We start from the raw sequence: 21,691 nt of genomic DNA on the forward strand, positions 1-21,691 counted from the left end.
CAGCAGCGTGACTTACGGCCGCCCCGCCCCCTCGGAGAGCGCCGTGGTGGGCGGGGAATACGAAGGCCGGCGCGGGCTCCCGGGTGCAGCGGGAAGGCCGCCCAGCGGCATGACCCAGTCGGTGGTGGTACAGGGTAAGCTGCTCTGGACGGATGGAGAGCCTGTCGCCGCCAAGCGGCCCCTTTTGCCGCCTAACGTCTGTTCTCTTTCCTTCCTGAGCGCAGTCGGCCAGTGCGGAAACCAGATCGGCTGCTGCTTCTGGGACCTGGCGCTGAGGGAGCACGCCGCCGTCAACCAGGTACCCGCCCTGCCGCGCGGGAGCTCCCCCCCGTCTGTCACCGAGGCTCTTCCAACAAATAAGCAAAAATTGCTCTGTTTGAGCTTTTATTTGGCCAATATAAGTTGTATGAGGTCTCGGTAAAGAACAAACTGGTTTTTAAACATACGTTGGCGTTGGACACACAATAGTCCAAACACTGGCCAGTTAGGCTTAATGTGCTCTGATTCTCAGGGTTTCATCTTCATCAGGGTATTTGTGAAGAGCAATGAGATAGAATAAGTGAAAGCACTTCGTAAAATAGGTAACGTGTATTGTATTATATTCCTTAATTTAACCAGCTTTTTAAGTGATCGCCAGGAATCCAGGGAAAGCTCTCATTTGAGGCACCTGTTTTACAGCCCTGTGGGGACTCCTTTTTCCAGTACCCTCAGCTGAACTTAACCCATAAATCGCACGGTCTTTGCTCTTTAGATTGGAAGAATCAGCCCAAGCACTTTATGATAATTTTATTTTTCTTATTGTAGCATTACACCAGCTATTAAAGTATTGTGGGATTATTAAATTGAAAGGACTTCATTTGGGAAAGAGGAAAAATATAATCAAATGCTAATAAATACGTTTTTTCTTTTTAGAAAGGAATTTATGATGAGGCAATAAGCAGCTTCTTTAGAAATGTGGATACCAGGTAAGATGGGGTTAAAGTCTATCACATAGTATAATGATTTCATGTCAGCAGTTTGGGAGAGAATTCTTCAAAGCAAAGGACAGTAAAAGTAGTTGATAACTGTAAAGAAGTTGTCTGGCTTTTTATTGTTTCTCATTATTGATAGCATATTCTCATTCTCTTGTCATTAATATTCTCATATCATTTGGCAGAGCAGGACTACAGGTTTCCTTTTAAAGCCATATTAAGGAACAAAATGAACCTTTAGTGTACCTTCTTATAACTTGACCTTGAAATAAAGTTTCACTAAAAGGAATGCTGAAAATGTTCCTAAGGGCATCTTGTTAATGCATTCAGTAGTGACTAACTTTGGAAAAAGAAATATATTGTTTAATTTTTGTGATATTTGTGATCAGGAATATTTGCTCTACAAATAGAATGTGCTGAAAAGGAGCAAAGCAGATGTCAGATTACTTTTGTTTATTTAATAAAGTGTATACATAAGTATGTATCTTTTATCTAAAAGAGTAATTTAACATTCAGGGGTATGGTCTTAAGCTTTTAATGTTGAATCATGAAGTTCATGTATTTTCAAAATACTTAATAAAAACAAACTTGGTGAGCTTGAACTGAAAAATGTATACTTTATATCCAGCTTTAATCTAATTTAATAAAAATTTCAGTTCTAGTTTGAATTAGTTGGTTGAGGCAGTTATCTCCTAGGGAAGCCTAATTAGGCCCCACTTCCTTGTTGAATTCTGGAGTCTGACCCTCAGACTTGCAGACTCAGAAAACTTGTTGATACCTTGAGAATGGTGTCTCTCCAGTACAGGCAAATAAACCAAACTCAGAGATGGGAGATCAAAAAGCAGAAAGTCAATGTGGTCATAGACAGGAGGAACTGTAACTCAAAAAGATAGATACTCATATTCCTTCAAGAGCACATTCTCTTCTGTAGGAAATCTATCAGAAAAGTTAAGTAATAGAAGGTTGGTTGGTAACCATGTTATCAAACCAAGGGAGGTTAGGTGTATTACCTTTATGACTGGTGTTTATCTTTATTATATGGAGAGAGTTGTCATATAGGCTAGATTACCTATTGTTTGTAGACTAGAACGTCTTCTCCCCTAAATGCTATGAAGACACTCAAATTGACCTTTGCAATACTTCCTTTTAGGTGCATCCCTTCTAACTAAATTTGTATACCAACTCCCTCAGCAATATTATAATACTCTTTTTCATTGAGTATTCCATAGTTGAGATTCAGCCTGGAAGCCATTCTCTCTTAATAAGGTGGTTTTGCATAACAATACTCTCATCTGCTTGGTTTGTTTTATAATTTAACCTGAGAGCATTCTTATTTTCCCACTCAAGTTTGAGAAGAAGGGGAGAAGGGGCTTGGCATCTTGCTCTTCTTTCCACGTACTATCAACATATAGAGCATCTGTTCCACAAGTTACCACAAAAATTCTTTTTCAAAAATAAGACCACATATTTGTGTATACTTCTTTATTTGAGGAAATTATCATATGTTTTTATAGCATGATAAAAGTTTACCTATACCAGGGATGGGCAAACCTTTCCTAAAAGGACCAGGTGGTAAATATTTTAGGTTTTACAGACCAGAAAGTTCATGTCACGTCTACTTGAGCCTGCCATTGTAGTATGAATGCAGCTATAGATAGTACATAAACAAATGGGTGTGGCTTTGTCCCAATAAAACTTATTTTCACCAACAGCTGGTTAGATTTGGCCTGAGGATTGTAGTTTATCAACCCCCTGACCTATAGCATCATCTGTGCTCAGTTCAGCTCCACTTCATATATTCTGTCTTCTTGTAAACTATATTGATTTGTACACTATGTGTGGTACAATAGTGTGGTACACTATTAGTTACTTTGGTAACTTAATGTGCAACATGAAATACTAGGAACAGCCTTGGATACTGAACAGTATATAACTGGCTTATCAGTTGATGTGTGTTTGGCTACAGCAGGAAACCTCACTAATGATGGCTTAAACAATAGATGCATCCAGTTATGTCACATTAAGAGAAATCTGAAGATCAGATGTTCTGTGTTTGGAGAAGTACCCTAAAGACCAGGATACTGTCATTACTGTTGTATGTGTTGGCTTTTGTCCTCATGTTTTTTCCTTTATAACTATAAAATGACAGCCTCCACTGCCAGGAATCACATCCATAGTTACGTTTAAGTTAGGAAAAAGGAAGAATTGGCATCAACTACATCTGGTCCTTTTTATCAGAAAGCTTCTCAGAATACCTCCCTTGTATCTCGGGTACCCAGAACTGGATTACATGGCCAGCCCTAATTACAAAGGAAGCCAGGGAAACAAGTAGCTCACTTTTTCAGCCTAAAGGGAGGTGGGCAAGGGAGAAGGAGATTAAGAATGGCTCCTTTGTTGCCTTTTGTGTCTGCCTCACCTGGCCTATAAGTAGCTTTATTATATAAATGGAAATTACCTTTATTATCTGATAGCACCGTTAGCCATGGAAGATCTTATGACCTTTTCTCATCTTTTATCTTTTAGAGTGGTTGGTGATGGTGGCAGTATTTCCAAGGGGAAAATTTGTTCTTTGAAAGCACGAGTAAGATATATACACTTGGATTCTTATATTACATGTGTTTTTAAAATAACTATACTTCTGTAACTATCATGAAGAATAAAATTTTAATTGAATTTCTCAAATTTAAAAAAAATATTTACTAAGATGCATTTAATATAAATGTAATTAAGCAGACATTTGTGTCTACATGAAACTTTAGCAAGGAAATTTTGTGCTTAATGTAAAAATATTGCATCTTGACCATTTTTCTAAATGTTTCAGGGGAAATATATGCCTAGATAAATAATAACAAAAGGAGCTTTTGTAACTCTAAGGCTAAAATACATACTAATGGAGATTAATTTTCATTCGAAGATAATGAGATTTATTTGCACCAGAGTTACTACTCCCAATGCAAAGCATGGATTTAGCCACATTACAGTGACTAAATACTGTAACCACGTAAGACCTCCCGAAGTACTTCTAGTCAATAGCCCATATTTAGTCTTAATCTCATTCCAACAACTCTTCTCTGATTGTTTGTCTACAATATACTGCTTTTTGCAGTTGTTGATCCTAATGTTTGACTGTGACAAAAAAGAAAGTCAGTTTAGATGCTATGGAAATCATTGAGACAATAAAGGATCAGGAGTGGAGAGCAAGTGTTATACCTGGGAACCATGTCCTTGTATCTGTGATCACTGATGTTCTTCGAAAACAAAATTTAGGGCAGAGACTTAGAATTTAAGGCAGGTGCTTGTAATTTGTTAGGATAATTGATTAACACTTGGTGTGGTCCATGCCTTAGTGCTGACATCCCAATCCAAGTCTTACTCGGAGAAAAAGAAATGTTGACGTTTCCTAGACCACTCCCAGTTTGGGCTCTCTCCCACCGCCATATCAGTGAGCAAGTTGGGAAATGGAGGAAACCCCGTTAGGAAAGAGTAAGTCAGCATGTTCTATAGCCTTTGACTTTTTTCCTAGAAGGTACTCTTCCATCTCCCCTTACAAGTCTTAGTATCATGTAATGATCACTGTAGAGTCTGGGCTTCAAAAGATAACCTGGTGGTTGAGTCCTCCACTGTGTTCAGGATCTTAGGTTAACAAGCAAACACTCAGAACTTTGTAAATTCTTCATTACAATTAAAGGAAAGCTCAAAGGCCTGAAAAGCTATCACCAGGTGGCTCTGGAAGAAAGTAATAAGCATCAAATCTTGGAACAGTTGTGACTCTAGACCTTGGATGGCTAAGTGAGGAATCCAGAATAATTCCTTTTTTTTTTTTTTTTTTTTAAAGGAGTTATCTTCCTAAGAGTATGTTTGGATGTTTGGGTGTGAATGGAGACACAGTTCCTGGTGCTTCCTGGAAATAGCATGATAATGGGGCCCTGGTGAATCCCCTTCCCTGGTTATTTCCCAGTTGTTGGTTGTGTGGCTCTTGATGAGTCACATCTGTGTCCTCTGAGCCTCAGTTTCCAGAATAATTCCTTCTAATTGTAATTAATTTCCAAAGGAAAAACAAATCAAAGCCCTGATGTGACTAAGGTTGGAAGAGTGATGTACTATGTCAGGGTTTAATGCTAAGTGACTATGACTGTGATGATTCCCTCAAAACTGACTTCAGGAGGTACTTGGATGTCAGTTTGTATTCTACATTCTCTCTTTTTGATTACATGGTAATTGAGGGTATGGCTTAAATGTGTTTAATCTTCCACAAATCATCTCAGTAAATCTGTTTTAGAACAAGGCCAGAATAAGATAATTTTTTTCTTTTTTGTAATCTTATACAACTTGGAGTACTGTAATTTGCCCATACAGTGAAGTCCCTCTTACGTATTTGATTAGGTATTAAAGTCAGCATTAACTGTAAAAGTTGCATATTATCAAAAATATCCTTGAAAATCCCTAAAATTGCCAGTAAATAACCATATATAGTCCTGTGTATGTATATTGATTGCTGTATATAAAGGAGCACATTTATAAAACATAATTTTATAGATTTTCTAATATACCACTATCATATACTATGTGATAGATACAGTATCATACAATTAGAAATATATTTCTAAAATACTGTGTAATATTTTCATTGCCAGCTCACAGTAGCATAGTTAATTATACAAATTTAATTCATAGAGTTTAAATGGGCATAAATTGTAACTCCACTGTAGTCAGTACTGGACAAATGTCAAACTTGACTGTCTCCCTTTGATAAAATAGTACAGCATAGTCTTAGCATAGATAAAATAGTAAGAGTCATGCTTCTGCAGCCAAGCTAGCCAGGTTTGAATCAGCTCCATCACTTCCTAGCTGGGTGATCACTGCCAAGTTATTTAACTTTTCTGGGCCTCAGTTTCCTCATGTGTAAAGTGAGGATAATTACAGTACCTGTGCATAGGGTCATGAGGATTAAATGGGATGATACATATAAAGTACTTAGAACAGTGGTATGTAGTAAGTGCTTAATGTTATGTGCCCACAAGAACTGAAAAAAACTCATAAAGCAAGCACTTTCTCTGTGACACTGAACCAAAGACTTAGCTTTATAGTATACCCTAACATTATTTCAGATTATTTTTTTCAGCTTTGCTTTTTTATTTATTTAACTCTATTTACTCTTTCAGTCTTCTTCCCCACTGTAGAAAATGTGGGAAGTAAAGTACAAAACAGTGGGTGTGGAGGATTTGTAATCCTACTGCCAGCCTATCTCTACTTCCATTTTTCTGTATTTCCCTCCAGTCTTTTCTGTTTTTCTTTCCATAGTTAATTTTGTTTTATAGTCTCAATTTCTTCTTAGTAATAGAGGTTATCTCCCATGTCAGTACGTTTGTAGTATTTAGTGAATTTGTGAGTTACTTGCGGAGAGAGGGACCCTGTTGTCATCTTTGACATCTATCCAGTGTCTTGGCTTTGCATATAATAGTTACTGATTTGAATTGGACAGTTTGGGGCTGTGATTCATAAAGAGCAGTATGGTTGTTTCTGGTGAGCAAATGCATTAATGCACCCTACATTTATTGAGAATTTTTCTGGCTGAGGTTACCTTCTTATTTCGGAGATGTTGTTCTCAAGAGATTTACAGTCACATAGGCACATGAATTAAATAACTATTAGAAAATCAGTAGAGAGAATTATTCAGTTCCTTTTTTCCCCCACTTGGTATTTTGGAGTAGGATAAGAGTTTAGAATCCACCTTTTCATTGGATTCCACCTTTCGAGCAGAGTGAAATTATTTTTTAATTTTTATAACAGATTCTACATAAGGATTTGAAGATTTGATTAAAATTAAACTATAAGAGAAATGTACAACCGTTAACTCGAATTTTTTTTACAAAGTGACTAAAGTAAAATATGCTAATTAAATTTTATTTCTCTTAGGCTGTCTTGATTGACATGGAAGAAGGGGTAGTAAATGAAATTCTGCAGGGACCATTGAGAGATGTATTTGATAGCAAGCAGCTCATCACTGATATTTCTGGCTCAGGGAATAATTGGTGAGAATATGCTAAATGTAAAAATTAAATGTCACCTGAAAAAAATGAGGAAGCTTTCCTTCATTCTAATGGGTCCTGCTGACATGAAAGCAAGATGAGACTTGGCATACCTAACTTTCGGCCTTTTAGCCCATCATCTTTTTCTTGATAAATAGTGGTGTTTCAAAATGCTTAGAAGCCATCTGTATCCTAGTTCTTTCTTTCTTTTTTTTTTCTTTTAAGAACAAGATAAATCATGTAAAATTGACTTACTAAATGTCTTGTAAATTAATTCTTGGTATAATGCTAAATAGTGACGAAAGTTGTGTTTCTATAAACTGTTCTCTTACCTATAGTATTTGATCTGTCAAGTTCTCCCATTGGTCAGATTTAATAGAAATGATACAGATATGCAAGACAGGCCAGTGTCCCAGCATTCAAGCTCAGTCAGAGGCTGTATGTGGCCCTTAAATATATAATAGTCTCTTCTCCTTAATGGGAGAAAAGCCCCAACAATGATCATTTAAAAATTTACATTGAGACTAGTTTTGCTGTTTTTTAAAAATAAAGTAGCTCCTTGTTGCTTGCAAATCTAATATTCATTATTTTAACTATTTGAAGTCAGGTTCATAATGTGTAATGATGTGTAATTTTACTGAAGCATGAATTTGAGTCTTGTGTTCTGGGAGACTCATTTGGGGAGAACCTGTCACTGAGTCCACCCGACCACCCAGTAGGCTTTTCCCTAGTTATCATGTAACTTGTGAATTATATACCTGACTGCGTGTTTTGTGAAGATCATTGTTTTTAATTAATCATAATGATCCTTGCAAATTAGGCAACCAAAAGGCTAGCAGAGCCTTATGAATACCAGTTTCCTTCCGTGTGCCATTTCATTGAGTAATAACACGATGTGGTCAACATTTTTTCTTATATTTCTTATATTTTATATTTTAAACCAAAATAGATTAGTTTAAAATTTATTTTAACGTCTCTATGTCTTGACCATATTCTGCTTTTTAAAACAACATTCACTGCAATCAGAGTTTACTTTAAGTGGAAATGACAAAGAACTGTATAACTAATCTTGTTTTGTTGTAATTATACCTTAAGAGAAGATAAATTTTGAAAACTGTTGTTTGATATCCATTGATAATGAATATCTTTTCAGGATATTTGAAGATTTTATATATATATATATATATATAAAATTGTGTACCTTGTATCTTTGAGATATCGTAATATGATTTACTGATATTAAACAAAGATAGAATTTAAATATACTAAAATTACTTTTTCAAGTTTTTCTATAATCTTTTCATGTAGATCAGAAATAATAAAATCTTGAAATTATAAATGCAAGGACTTTTTTTTTTAACCTATATTCTTTTTTTCAGGGCTGTGGGTCACAAAGTGTTTGGCAGTCTTTATCAGGAACAGATTTTAGAGAAACTCAGAAAGTCAGCAGAACATTGTGACTGTTTGCAGTGTTTTTTTATAATACATTCCATGGGAGGAGGTAAAGTTATTCATTCATTTGCCTATAACAGTATAAAAGTGCAAGTGGGAATTCATTTTGCCAACATAAGTCTTATTTTCAGACTTTTGCTTAATGAAGATAGAACTATTAAGAATTAAATGTGTGTGTTTATGAATGTATGATATATGTATATTACAGCTTTTTATCTTACATGTTTTTCAGATTGTATCACTATAGCCATTGTTTAAAAATTCGAGCCCTTTTAAAGAGTCAATAGAACTGAATCTGAAAATTTTTTTCTTCTACCTTTAATAGAAGGTAGAGTTCAGTGTACTTGAGCTTTGGGGGGATGCTGACTTTTTCCTAAGAGCTTGCTCGTGCAGTTCCTTATCCTAACTAGAACTAAATTTTTCTCTCATGTTCATAGATACACTTGCAAAAGAATATCAGTACCCTCTCTTTAACCACATTCAAACTTTTCTTGTGTCCAATAAGAGAAATAAGTAAAAGAAATCCTGTTTGTCAACTCCTATGAATCATTCCTTATATGATAATTGATCACCTTGACCGAGAATAAATGATCAGCATTGCTTTCTCTCTCAGGGGAGCCTGTACCTTGCAAGTGAAGTATTTTGCTCCCCTGTTCCATGAAGTAGAAGCAGATCATAATTTGCTAATTTCAAAAGAGGATTAGCCAATTTTAAAATAAGAATTTGCAATGCTTCTTTTTTCTCTAGGCTGAGATTAAGATTTTATATTCAGGTTATATACAGTTGACTTTTTTATACATACCTATTATTCAGTATGATAGCATTTTAAAATTAAAAGTTATAGTTGCTGTGTAATCATGCCTTTAGAACAACCATCATAATCATTAAATTAAGAAACAACTTTCTTTGTACTAGTGTAAGTAACCTGCAAATTTGAGTACTTTTTTTTTAATTTGATTTATAGTTCATTATGGTGCCTTTTTTAATCTCTCTATTATTCAAAATCTCAGAAGATTATGCTTTATTCATAATTCACTGAACATAGCAAAAAATAATTTAAATAATGTTGAAGGTTAAAAAGTAAATCCTTTCCCACATCTAATCCCTAATCTCCTTAGAGATAATCAAGTTTATCAGTGTCTATCTTTCCAGATATTTTATGCTTATTAAAAGTATGTGTGTGTGTGTTTACGTAAACAAGATCATGCAATACATATTACTCTGTAGTGTTTTCACTGTTTATCCTTACTGAATGTCTTTCAATATCACCTCTGTCTCATAGAACCAAATTGTGTGAATATATAATAATTTTTAAAGTCAGTCCCTCATTGATGGATGTCAAGTTGATTATCATGTTTAGTTATTACATACAACCCCCGTAAACATCTGGTACATACATCTCTGTTTGTTGGTGCCACTGAAGCTGTAGGTAATATTACAAGAGAGGAACATGGAACCAAAGAATATGTACATTTAAAATTTTGGTAGATACTACTAAATAACCTTTTCTGCATTATTGCACCAATCCATATTACTAGCAACAATTTATAAGAGTTTATTTCCATACACTGTCACCAACATTGAGTATTATGAGACGTAAATCTATCTATTATGTTCAAAATTATGTTTTAATTTACATTTTTTAACGAGAAGAAAGGTTGATCATCTTCACATCTATTTGCCATTTGATTTATTATGAGTTAAAATTTACATTGTGCCCATTTTTCTGAGCATTGTTCATATGTCTTGATTGTTGATTGGTGACCTTATTTGTTAAAAAAATTTAGTTCTCCATCATATGTTTTGAAGATTTTTTTTGTAGTTTGCCTTTTTATTTTGTTTATAGGTTTATATAGAGGGAGAAAAGTTTTGTTTATTTTTAGTGGAATCAAAACTGTCTTTTCTATAAGAGCTCTCTTTTTTTAATAATACTTAAAAAGTCCTTCTCAGTAAAGATTAATGAAAAACATCTCCATTACTTTGATCTAATGTTTTTAACATCATAACCTCTTTTTTTTAAACATTTTTTTTTATTGAGTTATAGTCATTTTACAATGTTGTGTCAAATAACATCATAGCCTCTTAATATTTATCCAGATGGGTTAGAGCATTGACTTTTAAACTTTTTGTTAATCAGAACAGCAAGAAATACATTTTACATCACAACCCAGCACCCAAACATACACAAACTAAAACAAAAGGTTACTTACCCACACTATATGTAGCACATTGATATTTCTATTGTTCCATTTAAGAAAAGAAAATACTGATCCTAACTGTATAAATTAGTTTCATAGCTCACTAATGGTTCACAGACCATAGTTTGAAAAGCACCAAGGTAGAGAATTCCAGTTTTCTCTTTTTAAGTTCTTAAAAATTTCTGAATTTATGTAAATATAGATCTGTAACAGAAAGTTATCTGAAAGGAGTTCCTAGAGTTTTTGCCTTTAAATAGGTAGTAAAAAAGTTTCCTATTTGAAAATTTTGTAAATTCAAGTTGGTCATGCTTAACTTTAAACAATTTTAACTCAGTGTTTAAGTTGTTTAATGCCACGATAGTGTTCATCATTAATATTGTATATGTGCTGCACCAGAGGTGTCAAGATTGTTTTTTTAAGCTACTTAAGTGTAAACTAAATAGTGTCTTAGTTGAATTTTTTACTCAGTAGTCAGTTCTTTTGGCATCATAGAGATATAACTTAAATGTGAAAAAGAGTGAATTACAGGAAGGCTTTCTGTTATCATGGTCAAAACCAGAGAGTGAATTCAGGACCTTAAGCCTCACTACCCATGTTGTCTTCATTTCTTTATCTGAAATTGGGTTAGTTAATATGTAATCACAGGAATAAGTTGAGAATTGTAAGTCTTTAATAAATACATGTTTCTACCCTTAAAAACATAAAATTCAAAGCTCCTCACAATTCTGAACTACTTACGCTATTTTCTTTTTAAAATCTTAATCTTCAGGAACAGGATCTGGACTTGGCACATTTCTTTTAAAGGTGCTTGAGGATGAGTTCCCAGAAGTATACAGATTCGTGACTTCAATTTATCCTTCTGGTGAGGATGATGTCATCACCTCACCTTATAATAGCATCTTGGCAATGAAGGAACTCAATGAGCATGCCGACTGTGTGTTGCCCATTGACAACCAAGTAAGAAATAGCGTTGTAAATTATGGACATATTGTGTATACATTCAATCCTGTGTTATACTTATGTGTTTGTATGAAACATTCTCTTTTTAGTCTTCCCATCTAAGAGAAAAAATAAGTTTATTCTTTTTTCTCTTCTTTCCTTCCAGGTAGAATGCCATCTATGTTGCTCTTTTTTTTTTTTTTTTTTTCACTTTTCTATGCATATTTTATTTATTTATTTATTTATATTGACATATAGTCAATTTACAGTGTGTCAATTTCTGTTGTACAGTATAATGTTTCAATCATACATATACATACATATATTCTTTTTCATATTCTTTTTCATTATAGGATACTACAAGATATTGAATATAGTTCCCTGTGCTATGCAGGAGAAACTTGTTGTTTATTTTATATATAGTAGTTAATATTTGCAAATCTCAAACTCCCAATTTATCCCTTCCCACACCTTTTCCCCCTGATAACTGTAAGTTTGTTTACTATGTCTGTGAGTCTGTTTCTGTTTTGTAGATAAGTTCATTTGTCTTCGTTTTTTAGATTCCATGTATGAATGATATGTGGTATTTTTCTTTCTCTTTTTGGCTTTCTTTAGAGTAATATATACTTGCTCTTCTTAATAGCCTCTCTCCCAATATTTTTCCCTTAAAAGTCTTTATTTGACATCATTAGCAAAATTGAACTCATGATGAATTCTGGAAAATTGGGTACAGTTATAAAGCCAAAGAGTCTGGTTACTTCAAGTGCTGGGACTTCTAAAAAGAGACAGGAGAAGCCCTTTGATAAAATGAACAACACTGTGGCAAATTTGCTGCTCAACCTAACAAGGTAATCCTACTGACAGTGTGCCCAAGGAGAGTCTAAGAAACTTCACTGTGCTTTTTTGATGTTTTGCGGTAGCATTTTTTAGTTATTCTAAGATGTAGAAACTTTGTCTAGTGTTTTCAGATCTTGGAGTGATAGACCAGAATTTATTTTCTCTAACTCCAAAGCAGCATTTTCCCAGGTACATTCCGTAGAATATTAATAGGTGTTAAATAGTAAAAGGTTTTACACTTAAGAAACACTTGGTGATACAAAAGTAAACTTTTTTTTTTTGCTGTGGAATATCTTATCCTTTTAAATTAGCTCGTCCAAAATATTTATTTTACTTTGATCTAAAAGATTGCTTTGGCATTAATATATTCCAAATTATAGAGCATTTAAGCAAACCCTGGGGGTATTTAGTAAAGTTTATAGAATAATTAAGTAAGTATTGACCTAAATGTGTTTAATTCAATCTAAAGTCTGTTTTAAGTAAGATATTTTTATATCTATAATGAGGAACTATAAAAGAGTGTTTGGTTACACATCAGATAATCCAAAAATAAGAATTGCTATAGATGTTGTGGTTATATTTAATTATACATGATGTTCATAATACTAAATTTTACTAAAGTGGAAAAAGAAAAAGCATATATTCTCTGCTGAAGTACAGTGTATGAAAGGGTGTAAGAAAATGCCTGCTGACTAAATCAAGCTACATGAAAGTAAATATTTTCATGCATTAATGTTAATTTTTTATTTAAAATTTTTTTTCAGTTTTATTAGGTAGGATTATTACAGTTTGACTGCACATATACGTTATATTGAATGTAAATACTTACTGTTAATTTTTTAGCTCTGCAAGATTTGAAGGCTCCCTTAATATGGACCTTAATGAAATCAGTATGAATTTAGTTCCTTTTCCTCAACTACATTATCTTGTGTCAAGCCTAACACCTCTGTATACACTGGCAGATGTTAACATTCCTCCTCGAAGGTAAGATGTAGTAACTTTATTCCAATTACTTGAGAACTTGAATTTCTTAAAAAAAAATTTTTAACAGAAAAAGTTATAAAAACCCTAGTTATTTCTTCATATCATTTTCTTTGTGAGAGGTATATAAAATACAGTTGATGATAGCCATTTTCCCATTAAGTGAATGCTTCTTTATTTAGAAGTCATTGTTTAAAAATGTAATTATTAAGCTATTTGAAATTAAATCTAATTAAGTGAATTCTTTAAGCTTATGAAAATTAATAGATATAATTTTTATTGAAAAAGATTTAAGGGCTTTGAAGTCTGATAGGTTTAAATCTGAATCCTAATTCTGTCACTTACTAGCTCCAGGACCTTGGGCAGGTGACAAACTTTTCTTCAGTTTTTCTCACCTGTAAAAATGATGAGTACCTACATCATACACTCTGGTTTTATTAAATAAGAGTATCTTAGAATTAAGAATAGGTAAGGACTCTTTCTGTGTCTCTATGCTATTGAGCTTAACAAGTTGTGCAACTTGTACAGTGTATGGAACATGGGGATCGTTCATTAAATGTTCACTCTGTTATCAGCCCAGCATATTAAACATGAGGATATTTAGTAAAAGATACATATTTAATGTGGAAATGCAGGGTGTAAATTGGTGCTAAACTATTTATTGTGTGATAGTGATTATTCAGACATTCTTGTATTTAAAGTTAATCCTTAAAAAATAAAGATGTGAAATTTCTGATTAACTTCAGCACAAAGAAAAAAATATTTGACCTAGTCCTTCAGTGTGAATATTTCAAAGTCATTTAAACTTCCTTTACTCCTGCTTGGTGTATTTTGATGACAATAATTCTATGTCAGCATTTTGTATAATTATAATTTGTTGTTGAAGATTATGTGTTAGTGGATATGTTAGTGGACAAATCTATAAGGAACATAAAAATGTTAGACTCCTAAGGAACTTATCACAATGTTCTTTATAACTTTATGGGGTTTTTTCCTTTTTTTTTTTTTTCTTTTTTCTTTGGCTTACTATAGATACTTCAAAGACTGCCATATCCACATATAGACACATTTATCCTTGAGTAAATAATTAATTGTTTTTAAATTGTGCTATTAAAAGGCATAGTTTTATAACTCTGATTTCTTATTAGTAGTTCCCAAATAACAGAATGGTTTTGGTTGTGCCTTTTTTTATTTAATTGAAGTATAGTTGATTTATAATTTAGTGTTACTTTCAAGTATACAGCAAAGTGATTCAGTTATATATATGTGTGTATATTCTTACTCTTTTTTAAATTGTTTTCAATATAGGTTATTACAAGATACTGAATATAGTTCCTTGTGCTATACAGTAGATCCTTGTTGTTTATCTATTTTATATGTAGTAGTGTGTTAATCCCAGATTCCTAATTTATACCCCCCCTTTCATCTTTGGTAACCATGTTTGCTTTCTATGTCTGTGAGTCTGTTTCTGTTCTGTAAAGTTCATTTGTACCATTTTTTTAGATTCCACATATAAGTGATATCATACGATATTGGTCTTTCCTGTCTGACTGACTTCACTTAGTATGATAATCCCTGAGTCTATCCATGTTGCTGCAAATGACACTATTTCTTTTTTTTATGGCTGAGTAATATCATATATATATGTACCACATAATCTTTATCCATTCATCTGTTGATGGACTCTTAGGTTGCATCCATGTCTTGGCTATTGTAAATAGTGCTGCTGTGAACGCTGTGGTGCATGCATGTATCTTTTCAAATTAGAGTTTTCTCCAGATACCTGCCTAGGCATGGGATTGCTAGATCATAGGGTAAGTCTGTTTTTAGTTTTTAAAGGAACCTCCATATTCTTCTCCATGGTGGATACACCAATATACATTCCCACCAACGGTGCAGGAGGGTTCCCTTTTCTCTACACCCTCTCCAGCACTTGTTATTTGTTTATCTGTAAAGCTTTTGATTTCTGCATCAAATCTGAACAAGAGCCTTGCTGGGTAGAGTATCCTTGGTTGTAGTTTTTCCCTTTTCATCACTAAAAATATATTTTGGCACTCCTTTCTGGCCTGCAGAGTTTCTGCGGAAGATTCAGCTGATAGCCATATGGAAGTTCCCTTGTATCTTATTTGTTGCCCCCTACCTCTGTTGCTTTTAATATTCTCTCTTTAATTTTTGTCATTTGGATTACAAATGTATGTCTTCACATGTGTCTTCATGTGTTCCTCTTTAGGTTAATCCTGTATGGGACTCTGTGCTTCCTGGACTTCGGTGACTGTTTTCGTTCCCAGTTTAGGGAAGTTTTCAGCTATCATTTCTTCAGGCCCTTTCTCTTCTCCTGGGACTCCTATAATGCAAATATTAGAGCTCTCAGTGTTGTTCCAGAGGTTTCTTAAACCGTCCTCATTTCTTTTCATTCTTTTTTTTTCTGTTCAGTGGTAGTGATTGCCATTCTTCTGTCTTCCAGCTCACTGATACATTCTTCTGAATCATTTAGTCTACTGTTGATTCCTTCTGGTATATTTTTCATTTGTTATTCTTCATCTCTGGTTGTTCTTTATATTTTCTAACTCTTTGTTAAAAACTTATGGCTTCTTGTTCTTTGCATCCATTCTCCTCCTGAGTTCCTTGATCATCTTTACAATCATTATTCTGAATTCTTTCTCAGGTAGATTCCCTATCTTCACTTCACTTAGTTCTTCTTCTAGGGTTTTATCTTGTTCCTTCTCTGGAACATACTCTGCCGCCTCACTTTGTCTGAGTTGCTATTTGTAATTTTATGGGTGTGGTAGGTTACTTATGTTTCTCAAACTTAGAGAAGTAGCCTTCTCTAGGGAATGTCTTACGCGTCCCAGCAGTGCACACACCTCTCGTCACCCAAACTGTATGCTCTAGGGGTTCCCGCTAAGAGGGCCATGTGTGTCCTTCTGTTACAGCAGGCTGTGTGGGTGGTCTTGTAGGTTTGATTGGCCCCTAGTCCAGGCCCTACCTTGTGTGAATGCTGCTGGCTGTTTGGCAAGGCCTGGTCCCAAGGTAGCTGGTTGTAGAACCCAAGGGGGCCCTAGGGCTAGTGCTGGCTTCTAGCAGGTGCAGTCAGGGTCCCGAAGACTGGGGGTCTCTTGCCCACCCACTGGCCGGTGAAGCCAAACCCTGGGGTTAGTACTGGATACTGGTACGCAGAGCTAATTCCTGTTGTCTGGCTGCAGGGCCCAAGGATCCCAGAGCTAATTTCAGGTTGTTGGTGAGGGGGTGCTGGTTCCTGACACAGTTGGGTTGAGGTCCAAGGTATCCTGAAGGTTGCATTGGCCTGCTAGTAGGGAGGGCCAGGGCCTACCTAGTCCCAGCAGAGGGTCTGCCCTGGTTTGGCAGACTCTTCCGCAGGCTGTAGGTTCCTAGTTTTGATGCTCTGGTATCTGCTCCCGGTGAGTGAGGCTGGTCTCAAGGCTTGTGCTGGCTTCCTGGCAGGAGGGGCCAGCAGCTGCCCACTGGTGGGTAGAGCTGGGTCTTGTCCTCTTTTGGGTAGACTCGTGTCTAGGGGTGTGTCTAGAGGTGGCTGTGGGCTCAAGAAGTCTTTAGGCAGCCTATCTGCTGATGGGTAAGGCTGTGTCCCACCCAGTTAGTGATCTGGCCCGAGGCGTCCCTGCACTGGCACCTACAGGCTGTTGGGTGAGGCCAGGTCTTGGAGCTAATGAGCCTGGATGGCAGATGCCAGGAGTGTTCACAGTTGAATGTTCCTAAATGTTTTGGACATCAGTGTCTACACCCCCGTGGTGAGCCACAGCCACCCCCTGCCTCTTCAGGAGACTAAGACCAGCGGGTAGATCCTACCCAGGCTCTATTCAAATTACTGCTTTTGATCTGGGTCCCAGTGCCTGTGAGATTTTGTGTGTGCCCTTTAAGAGTGAAGTCTGTTTCCCCAGTCGTGTGGGGCTCCTGCAGTTAAGCCCCACTGGCATTCAAAGCCAAATGCCCTGGGGGCTCCTCTTCCTGGTGCCAGACCCTTGGGCTGCAGAGCCTGACGTGGGGCACAGAACTCTCATTCCTGTGGGAGGGCCTCTGCAGTATCATTATTTTCCAGTGTGGGGGCCCCCACACGGGGAGTATGGGATGTGATTACATCGTGAGTCCGCCTCCTTACTGTCTCATTGTGGTTCCTTCTTTATGTCTTTAGTTGTAGAAGATCTTTTCCAGTAGGTTCCAATCTTTTTCATTGATGGTTGTTCTGCAGATAGCTGTGATTTTAGTGTGCTTGTAAGAGTTGGTGAGCTTGGGGTCTCTCTACTTCATCTTGGCTGTGGTGGTTGTGCCTTATATTAATAGATGCCAGTTCTGTACCTAGCCTGTTTTTATCAATGAAAGTAATAAAGCACATATTAGTGTCTGTATGCTCCTTGAAATTCCGTATTTCTGTAAAGATAAATATCCCAATAATTATAAATAGCTCCTTACTAGTTTTTATATTTTGTGACAAAGGATCAATCAAGAATGAGTTTGCCCACTTGCTGTATAGTGGTTCTTAACCTTTTCTGGGTTTCCTTGAATTCATAAAAATGTCCAAAAGCACATATGCACCAAAATTTTGAACACAATAGAAGAGGATTCATGAATCCCCCAAAACTTATCATCTACTAAGGGAGTCCTCTGTTCTTCTTGCTGTAGGACAATCAGGATAGAATATAAGCTCCTTTAGAGTAGGGCATTTTATTGTTGCTCCTGGCTGAATCTCTTTCACTTAGAATAGTGCCTGGCACATGGTGGGTATTTAGTAAATATCTACTGAATGAATAGGCAGCATAGGGTGATATCTGCAGCTCTTCCCAGACATTCTGCAGATTCAGCACACACAGCTCTGGCTAGAGTTATCTAGGGAACCTAATTGTATTTGTATTAAGTGGTATTTAAGAACCAGACTGGGGTCATAATTAAGAACCTAGGAGCCTGTGTATTATTAGATAGAAACTTGATCAGTCACTTTTATCTTCCTCTCTTTAACTGAAGGATAAAAGAATGAAGTTAAAAGACTTCATTCACTTAAAAGTCTTCCTTTTGAGGAACACTACTGCAGAGTTGCATCTCTTTTGGAGCTTGTCCTTTAATAGTTTCCTCTTAATTATTCCTAACTAATGTATGCTATAGTTTATAGAGACAAAGTAATTTTAATGTAGTAGGTTTTCAGTTAGTTTTGATTGTTCTGACACTATGAAATAGATAAGCATACTGAACTAAATAATACACAAATTTCATAAATTAGTACTATGTGGAGCTCACTAGTGGTGTAGTCAACATTTTGTGGCTACCTGAAGTCACCAATATATTGAAGAGCTTTTTATTCCCCTCTAAAATAGATACCGTGTGATTTCCTCTCTTCTCATATTTATCAAGATTGCTTTAAGAAAGTGACAGCTGAGATTCAGAATATATTTGTGTGTGAAGTTTACCTATCTGTTCATTTTATACATAGAAGAAAGGTGTATTTTGTATAAACATTGACTCTTTCATTGTTCTAGATTGGATCAGATGTTTTCAGATGCCTTTAGTAAAGATCATCAGCTAATTCGGGCTGATCCCAAACACAGTCTCTACCTCGCCTGTGCCCTCATGGTTAGAGGAAATGTACAGATTTCCGATCTTCGCAGAAATATTGAAAGGTTTGATTTTATGTTTCAAGATAATCTGTTACGTGTACTGTTTGCATCACTGCAGCATAGTAGTAGAATAGCATTGTCCCTCAACTAAAGTGGGACCTTAAGCAAGCTACTTAGCCCCTCTGAGCCTTGTTTTCCTCAAATGTAAGGTAAAAATAGTATAAGGTTGTTATTTATGAGGATTAAATGATATATGAGGTGTTATTTTCTGAAAGTTTTCAGAAAATTTAACTATTGTTACTGGTTTTATTACCACCACTACTACCATTATACTGCTTCTGAGTTTGTTTCATTATAGTCTATTTTTAGGAAAACTGCTCTTTTGAATTAAAAAGGAAAATTATAATCATTGCTTTTCATCCTCCAGTTTCTAATGTTAAGGAGTTCTAGCTTTTTGAATCACCATCATGACCACTCTTGTGTCCCTTAGTTCACTGTCAGACTGTACCATTCTGCTAATAGGAAAAAACAAAAAAATGATAATTTACATTATAAACTAAGCACTTAGAGTGGTACCATCAGTAATGTCATGGTTTCATTCATGTGGGCTGCCATAATATGGGAGACATTTTAGTACCTTAATTCTTACCTTTTAGTTTTTGTATCTCAGATTAAAGCCTTCTCTACAGTTTGTGTCCTGGAATCAAGAAGGCTGGAAGACCAGCCTGTGCTCGGTACCTCCTGTGGGCCATACCCATTCATTATTAGCTTTAGCAAACAACACATGCGTGAAGCCTACCTTCATAGAACTGAGAGAGAGATTCATGAGGCTCTACAAGAAAAAGGTAATCACTGGTACACCTTTCTAACTGTAAGTGTTTGTTTGGCTTTCTAAGATACACTCTCAAGAATTACAGTTACAAATCAGAGGTGTTCCTGTCTGCTGTGTTCTGTACTGATGATAACTGAAGAGGAGAGGCTTACTCAGACTCCCCAAATGAGAAATCTCATGAGTTTATAGGATAAGATAGTATTGTCTGTACTAAATATCCTGAAAATGGTCAGCATCATTCCATTGTTATGTATAGGCTCATCTTCATCACTATCTGCAAATTGAAGGGATGGAGGAAGGCTGTTTCACAGAAGCTGTGTCATCTTTATCAGCACTCATACAGGAATATAACCAACTGGATGCCACAAAAAGCCTGCCCGTGGAAGATATACCTAGGCTGAGCGTAGCTGTGTAAGAAACCCTCAGGATACAACTTCTACTCTTTCTTAATTTCACATTGTTTTTTGTCCCCTTACCTTTCTGTTTGAGAATTTTTGTGATTCAGAAAGCCTGTGTGTTTGTCATATTAAGAAGTATTCTTGTCTGAAAGAATGTTTTTTTGTTGATGATACCACTGTGTGAAATTAGCAAAGTCCTAGTGCCTTAACTTCAGACATTTGTCTTCCAAAAAGTCCCCTTTTCTAAAATTGAGAGAATGGAGTTCTTCGACATTTTACTTTATTTATAGTCTCATACTTAGGCATTTATACAAAGATAATCATGTCTTCAATAAAAATCTTGTACATAAATATTTTTATATTTATAATTTGTTTTCATATTCTGCTTAAATTCTGATTTTTTAAAAGTAACTACAGGGAGTAAAAGAATACAATATAAATATTTTTGTGTAATATATCCACTGACTTCTCAGGAATAGATTTTATTAACAACAACTGTCATGGAGGTTTTGTTTCTTCTTTGGGTAACCACTTGTTTACACTCTAACATATATTTGTATTAAATTATTTTTAAATATAATGCTTTTTTATTAAAGCAGTTGATTTTGTAATAATAAATGTCCATATTTTTAAACTGTGCTACGTATCAGTTTTGCTTGTCACTATTTATATAAACAAACAGAACATTACTGAACTTGATATTTTCTTCCAAACTTTGCATTAAATGACTATAATAGTCTAGTGCCAATATTCTGAGTACTCTAAATCTCCAGTTTTAATCTTCAACATTAATTTACTTTAATCATAATTTATATTTAAAATTCATAGGTGAATTTATCACTTAGGGAAGTAATTTTTAGAAGCCAAATTTTCAAACCAAAAAAATCTGCTTTCTTTAATGTTATTTTTATTTTTATTTATTTTATTTTTTTGCCTTTTCAAAGTAAGGATACTGCTCTTGGTCTCTTTATCTTGGAAATTAAATTTTTATAGTACTTGGTATAAACATTTTTAGATTACAGTTGTCAACAGTTGCCAAAAGTTCCATTATTCTCCTTCCAAAAGAAATCTTAACTATCCTGATAATCAAATACAAGGCAGTGGAAATAATAAATAGGAATAAGATTAAGCTGTAAATATACTTAAGAATAAATTTATACTCTTGCTTACACGATAACGATTACATCATCTAATTGGAGCATAGGCACATTGTCAGAGTACAGATAATATGCTTTTTGCATATCTTCAATAAATTATTTCAAATTTTATAGAATAAAATGTTCTCTTGTAAATTGTATTTTTCCATTATATGGAATACATAGATGGAAACGAATATCTGTATTACATAATTAAACATTTTAAAGAGTGCAATTTTACTGTTTTCATAGTTTACATATATTTTTAGGAGAACCTTTTTAAAAGCTTTCAATGCCTTAAATACAGGTATCTGAGACTAGCTAGGCATTCTGAGT

General features: G+C 35.0%; 1 protein-coding gene across 4 annotated transcripts; it reads left to right on the top strand.

Annotated features, from left to right (window-relative positions):
- Nucleotides 1-29: 29 nt before the first annotated feature.
- TUBE1 (tubulin epsilon 1) lies at nt 30-20,853 on the top strand. Of its 4 annotated transcripts, XM_010992005.3 has the most exons (12): nt 30-134; nt 225-298; nt 913-965; nt 3,495-3,552; nt 6,888-7,003; nt 8,380-8,501; nt 11,420-11,607; nt 12,262-12,437; nt 13,270-13,410; nt 18,912-19,052; nt 19,660-19,834; nt 20,078-20,853. In XM_010992005.3, exons 1-12 carry the CDS (start codon nt 110-112, stop codon nt 20,234-20,236), a joined length of 1,428 nt encoding a protein of 475 aa, XP_010990307.3. In that variant the 5' UTR covers nt 30-109; the 3' UTR covers nt 20,237-20,853. The 4 variants fall into 4 exon arrangements, with proteins under 4 accessions (XP_010990307.3, XP_031312041.2, XP_064342834.1 ...); XM_064486763.1 differs by lacking the exons at nt 30-134; nt 225-298 and adding an exon at nt 4,319-4,454; XM_031456181.2 differs by lacking the exons at nt 3,495-3,552; nt 6,888-7,003.
- The last annotated feature ends 838 nt before the right edge of the window (nt 20,854-21,691 follow it).

Source organism: Camelus dromedarius, chromosome 6, assembly GCF_036321535.1.
Source record: "Camelus dromedarius isolate mCamDro1 chromosome 6, mCamDro1.pat, whole genome shotgun sequence".
In the NCBI taxonomy this organism is placed as follows: domain Eukaryota; kingdom Metazoa; phylum Chordata; class Mammalia; order Artiodactyla; family Camelidae; genus Camelus; species Camelus dromedarius.

Coding starts and splice junctions, on each gene's coding strand:
- TUBE1 (XM_010992005.3), top strand. CDS start 110: ATGACCCAGTCGGTGGTGGTACAGG. Junction 299..912: donor AGCACGCCGCCGTCAACCAG/GTACCCGCCCTG, acceptor TTTTCTTTTTAG/AAAGGAATTTATGATGAGGC. Junction 19,835..20,077: donor TGAGGCTCTACAAGAAAAAG/GTAATCACTGGT, acceptor TGTTATGTATAG/GCTCATCTTCATCACTATCT.